The sequence below is a fragment of the Tupaia chinensis genome, unplaced genomic scaffold, assembly GCF_000334495.1.
Source record: "Tupaia chinensis unplaced genomic scaffold, TupChi_1.0 Scaffold144562_1, whole genome shotgun sequence".
Classification (NCBI taxonomy): domain Eukaryota; kingdom Metazoa; phylum Chordata; class Mammalia; order Scandentia; family Tupaiidae; genus Tupaia; species Tupaia belangeri.
In genome coordinates, this window is record NW_006204422.1 from 17,162 (window position 1) to 23,749 (window position 6,588).

Genomic DNA, 6,588 nt, shown 5'->3' on the forward strand with positions numbered 1-6,588 from the left:
TGTGTGTATATATACACTGTATCTCATAACAGCTTGCAAAACTTTTGGCTCCACCTAGTGGCACAGTCAGTAGCAAACTGAACTGTGGTGATGGAAGCCAGGTGACTGACTACAGGTTTGGAGCCCTGGATCAGCCTGCAAACACACTGGATGCATGTATACATGTCCAAGATTCCAATGAGGTTGAAGGCTTTGGAAAGGGTATCATGATGTTAGAAGACCTATAGAGGATGATTCTCTCTCTAATATGATAAAGAAAAATATATGTTTTATAAAAAGACATGTTTTATTTCTAATTCTGCAAAAAATGTTTTTGGAATTGTGATAGGATTAAATTATGTGTCTGTACAAGGGTATCTTCAAGAGTTTATGGAAAATGTGCAGTATGAAAAAATTATGCTTGGGTTTCAATACTTTTTGCACCAATTGAACTGTACTCCTATTTTCCACAAACTTTTTTTTTTTTTTTGCGTGTTTGGGCACAGGCACTCACAAGAGAGAGAGAAAGAAAGAAAGAAATCACCTCCCACCCCAGGGAGGATGACCACACTGTGATTCTTTCTCCATCTCTCTTGGGATTTTGGGCACACACTTGCCCCTGTGTGATTGTGATTTTCAAGCCACCAGCTCCAAGACTCAAACTGTGGTCAGCTATGTGGGATCCAATGCCTTAACCACCACCTGCCAGTTCCTCCACAAACTTTCTGACAACCTTTTGTATTTGTATAAAAAAATAATAAAAAAAAATGGAAAAAAAACAAGTACGAGCAACAGAGAAAGAAATACAAAACAGCAGTATACCCATATAATAAAATATTACTCAATGATACAAAGGACAAATCAAATTTGATAAACCCGTGTGGATGGCTCTCAAAATAACTGGGTGAAGGGCCAGCAGATGGTATGCTAGTTAAGATACTGGATTACCACATGACTGACCACAGTTCAAGTCCCAGACCTGGACACTGAGCTTGTGTGCATGGATGCCCCAAATCCTGAAAGAAGAATGGAAGAGAAGAGATTGCATTGTGGACATTCTGGGGAGGTTTCTCACTTTCTCTCTCTCTCTCTCTCTCTCTCTCTTTCTCTCTCTCTCTCATCTCTTTCCAGACAGTAAACACACCCTATGGAAAAAGAAATTTAAGAAAAGTAGATAAGTAACAGTTTTGAATAATGGAAGCTAGACCAAAAAATAAAAAAGAATACATGTTCTATGATTCCATTTACATGTTGAGATCTGATATAGCTGAGAGACTATTACATTTTTATTATATATTTTAAATAGCAGTATTGATCCCTAATGTCTCCCAGAAGTTGTCAAACTATAAACTTACATTTAATTAAATTTGTAAAAAAAAAGTAAACATTTTAAAACCAAAAGTCAATATGTAGTGAGAGAAATCAATTTAATGACTGCTTAATGAACATGTCAGGGGATGTAAAAGTAAAAAGAATAAATCGGGACAAGCAGTTAGCATAATGGCTATGTCGCTGGACTCCCACGTAGTCGACCACAGTTCAAGTCCTGGACCCGGTGGCGTAAACTCATGCCGGGCACATGTGCATGCGTGCCCAAGATCTCGAGAGGAGAATGGAGGAGAAGGGATTACAGCATGACCATCCACCCGGGGGGTGATTTCTCGCTTTCCGTCTCTCTGTCTCTGTCTATCTGTCTGGCAAGCACATGTGCCCTATAGCAAAAACCTCTCAAAAAAAGAAAAAAGAAAAAGAATAAATGACAGCTCAACTGTCATATGAACATTAAATTATTGTTTTGGCAAAAGTTTCATGAACTTAAGGAGTACAGCAACAGTGATTTTTTTTTAATTTGCCATAAGGCATGTACATTCACTAGAGAGAGAAAGACAGAGACAGAGAAGGAAAGTGAGAAATCAAGAAATCACCCCAAGGGGGATGACCACTCTGCAATCCTCTCTTCTCCATTTTCCTCTCAAGATTTTGGACACATATGCATAAGCACTGAGTGTGATTTTCAAGCCCCCAGGTCTAGGGCTTGAACCATAGTCAGCCATGTGGAAGTTCAGTGCATTAAACACCATTCCACCTGCTGGTCCTGCAACTGTGATTTTATCAAAGGAACACAGTTCTCTCTTGTTTGAGAGAAGGACAACTATTTCCTGGAGGTTATGTCCCTATTACAACTCAATGCTTTAGAGACTCAAGGGACCTAGTCAAGATGGATTCCTCAGTCTCATATTTGGAGAAAATTGTCTCAGATCTGGGATAAGATATTACAATGTTAAACTTCTGAAAGGGAGAATTAATGCTTAAGGAGTACCAAGTACTGAATTCACTTGATTTTTTAACCTTGTCTCTTGAGAACAAAGATCTGGAGGAAAAATTTAACTTTCTGCTCAGAGCAATGTCTCACAGGGAATGTACTCAGGGTTTGAAGTAATAAGAGAAAAATGTGCTTAATGAGCCGAGATACAGAGCTATAATTATCTCCTCCAAGGTGGACCCTCAGTATTTGCAAACTTGGGCAGAACATGGTTATTTCTTTCACTGTCCTAAGTCTGTCTCAAGAACCCACACTCCACTCTTGCTATTTTCTACAGAGACAGAGCGTCAGTTTCCATTGACACCTTTCAGTAAGTAAGCCACAATTTTACACAGACTTATCTTTCAGAGATTCTGTTCCGGTAATAGAGCCCAGTGAAACGACATATAAAAGGTAATACATTTATAATAGAACTAAAAAGGGGATAACAAGCCAGGGGTTGACCAGAGGTTTTGACAAACATCTGAAAGGCTGAAACCATGAGCAGTTACTTTGACAAATAAATAGTGGGGAACTTGCACAGCTCATAGCACAGAAGAAAGTAGAAGGGGAAGACACATTTTTTTAGAGGTTTTTGCTATAGGGTGCGTGCACTCACCAGACAGACAGAGAGAGACAGAGAGACAGGAAGTGAGAAATCACCCCCCCAGGGGGGATGGCCATTCCACAATCCTTTCTCCTCCATTCTCCTCTCAGGATGTTGGGCACACACACACGGTGTGTTTTAAGCCACTGGGTCTGGGTCATGAACCACATGGGAGTCCAGCAACATATCCATTACGCTAACTGCTGGTCCTGGAAGACACATGTTTTTAAAAACAACACTATAACTCATAAAACTATGCACAACTACTATATGTAAGTTATAAATTACAATAAAACTATTTTTAAATTCTGTAACTTTTGCTTTAAAAACTTTAAAATTAAAAAGAAAACTCCAACAGAAATCAATATGACACTTCTAAACTTTGTATATCAATATGACACTTCTAAACTTTGTATCAGGCTGATGGTTGTGAATGGAATTTCATATTGTTTTCTTAAGTTATAACTGAGTTTGAGCATATATATATTTGATCAAGATATCAATCTACCTATGTTTACTTTATGCCAATTTTTATACTGTTATCACCATTTCAAGTGATGTTTTGATTTTTGGAAATGACTTTGGGGAGATTTTTTGGCCATACAAAGTTCTAAATTTTAGTTAAATATATGTCTATCTTCTCTTTGTTGGTTTTATTTATTTATTCATTTATTTCTAGCTTTTTATACATTCAATTGAATACATCATTTAGCTTGTAAAGAGAGTTTACCCAAATGAAATACACCTCAGACCAGTCCAGTTGAAAATACTATACACATCATCATTAACAGGTAGTAAACCATGTCTGTGTCCCACAAATGTCTTATTTTTCTATTTTTTCTCTGCATCGTCTTCCTTTTTTTATTTTAAGGTTTTTGCAATAGGGCATGTGCACTCACCAGAGAGAGATAAAGAGAGGCAGAGAGAGAAAGTGAAAAATTATCCCCTCAGAGAGGATGGCCACATAGCAATCTCTTCTCCTCTATCCTCCTCTTGGGATTTTGGGCAGATTCTCACACATGCCCAGTGTGGTTTTTCAAGCTGTGAGGTCTGAGTCTTGAACTGCAGTCTACCATGTGGGAATCCAGCCAACTTGACCATTATGCCCCCTGCTAGCCCTCCATTGCTAATCATCCATTTGTTATTCAGTATTGCTTACTTGTGCTCTACAGAGTGCCTAGAACATAGTCAACATTCCATATGTATTTCTCAAATGCATGAAATAATTTCTCTTTTTCTTTTCATTGTGATTGTAGAATACATGACCTCTTGAGGATAGCTCGAGTGTTGGAAAGAAACTCATAATGTAGATGGTACAAGAATCATCTAGAGGGAAGCACATCTGTATGCAAAACTTAGAAACTAGTGTCTTGACTATAGAATGTAAGTGATCGCATTCTAGCATGTGAGTAATACCTGTTTGTGTCATGTTCTCTGTCTTTTGTTTTAAAAGTTACTTCAAACACATGGAGCCAGGAAATGACAAACAAATTGCAGAATTTCTTCTTGGGGGATTTTCTGAAGAACCAGAATTGCAACTCTTCCTCTTTGGGCTGTTCTTCTCCATGTGCCTGATCACTGTGATCAGAAACCTGTTAATCATCCTGGCCATCATCTCAGACTCCCACCTGCACAGCCCCATGTACTTCTTTCTCTCCAACCTCTCATTTTCTGATATCTGTCTCACCTCTGCCACCATCCCAAAGATGTTGGTGAACATCCAGACACGGAGCAAAGTCATCACCTATACAGACTGCATCACCCAGACATGCATTTTCATACTTTTTGGAGGGCTGGAAAACTTCCTCTTGGCTGTGATGGCCTATGACCCGTATGTGGCCATCTGCCAACCCCTGCACTATACGGTCATTATGAACCCCAGGCTCTGTGTGTTGCTGGTTCTGTTGTCCTGGATCATGAGTGTCCTGAATTCACTATTAAATAGTTTAATGGCATTGTGGCTGTCCTTCTGTACACACATGGAAATCCCTCACTTTTTCTGTGAACTTAATCAGCTGATTCACCTAGCCTGCTCCAACACTTTAATTAATGACACAGGGTTGTATTTTGCAGCTGGGGTGGTGGCCAGTGGTCGCTTTACTGGGATCCTTTACTCTTATTCTAAGATAGCTTCCTCCATTTGTGCAATCTCATCAGCTCAGAGGAAGCACAAAGCATTTTCCACCTGTGCCTCTCACCTTTCAGTGATCTCTTTATTTTATTGTACAATCCTAGATGTGTACCTTAGTGCTGGTGCTCCCCACAACTCACACTCAAGTGCAACAGCCTCAGTGATATGCGCTGTGGTCACCCCCATGCCAAACCCCTTCATCTACAGTCTAAGGAATAAAGACATAAAGAGGGCTCTGAAAAGATATTTAGGAGGGAAGCTTTAAGGACTGTTTTCCAGGAGAGCCAGTGATTGCAGGACCTTACCTCAAAGTCAGATATCATGATTGTTAAATAAGAGCATGGTAATCATGTTTTCAATTTTTTCTTCTTTATTTTATTTTTTACATTCAATCACTGTACACCATTAGAACATACCAAATAAATTTACCCCTAATTAATACACTGTTTATTAGCCCAATCAAAGATACTAACATGCATGTTAGATAATTTTCTATTTTTGTGTTCCTTAAATGTTTGCTTCTTTCTCTTTTCCCTTGATTCCCTCCTTCTCATCCTCCCACTTTTCTCACCCTCCTCCCACACTGTCTCTAGCATCCACAATTGTTCTCAATGTCTTTGTACTTCCAATCTTTCAGTTTCTGCCATAGAGTGCAGACATTGAGTATACATTGAGAGATATAGAATGTCTCTTTTTCATAGTCTGTCTTGCATCACTTAGCATTAAAGCTTCCATATTCATTCACTTTCTGTCAAATGCTAGGGTCTCATGGGTTTTTATGGTTGAGTAGTATTCCAAGGTGTATATTTGCTACCCTTTTTCAATCTATATATCTGTTCATTGAGATTTGGGTTGGTTGTATGTTTTAGCAATTGTGAATGATGTCGATAATGCATGCTTTCAAACTTTTGAAGAGGTTTTTGAGTTCTATCAAATTTTCTGCTAAACCCTTCACAGAGAATTTCTTAAAGATTCTTTTTACTTCTGTAGTTTCCTTTTCTCTTGCTCCTTAGTCAGCTATGCATTTCTTTCCAAGTTCCAATGCCTCCTTGTCAGTCAATTTATCAGGAACCACATCTAGAAGCTCCTCAATATTATTTTCATACACTCCCAGTTTGAAGTCATTTGTCATCTTAACCATAGCTTTATTTTTTTAACCATTCTTTTTTTGAGAGAGACTTTTGCTACAGGGCACATGCACTTGTCAGAGGGAGACAGAGAGGCAGGAAATGAGAAATCCCCCCCCCCCTCATGGGGGGGATGACTATACCGCAATCCCTTCTCCTCCAGTCTCCTCTTGGTATTTTGGGCACACATGCACAAGTGTCTGATATGAATTTCAACCTGCCACATCCAGGACACAAACTGGTCAACCACTTAGGAGCCCAGTGCCTTAACCACTACACTACCTCCTGGTCCCTATTCACTTTATTTTATTATATTATTTTATTTTATTTTATTTTATTTATTTATGGTTTTGGTTTTTGTCATAAGGTGTATGCACTCACTTGGGGTGAAAGAGAAATCACCTTCTCTGCCATGTCAATGATTATGCTGCAATCCTTTCTC

The 6,588-nt window shown here is 38.9% G+C and overlaps 1 protein-coding gene across 1 annotated transcript; it reads left to right on the forward strand.

Annotated features, from left to right (window-relative positions):
* The first annotated feature begins 4,528 nt into the window (after window positions 1-4,528).
* On the forward strand, window positions 4,529-5,682 carry LOC102482513 (olfactory receptor 7A17-like). The gene is made up of 2 exons (XM_006167166.2): window positions 4,529-5,165; window positions 5,657-5,682. The coding sequence occupies exons 1-2, from the start codon at window positions 4,529-4,531 to the stop codon at window positions 5,680-5,682; spliced, it is 663 nt and encodes a 220-aa protein (XP_006167228.2).
* Window positions 5,683-6,588: the final 906 nt, after the last annotated feature.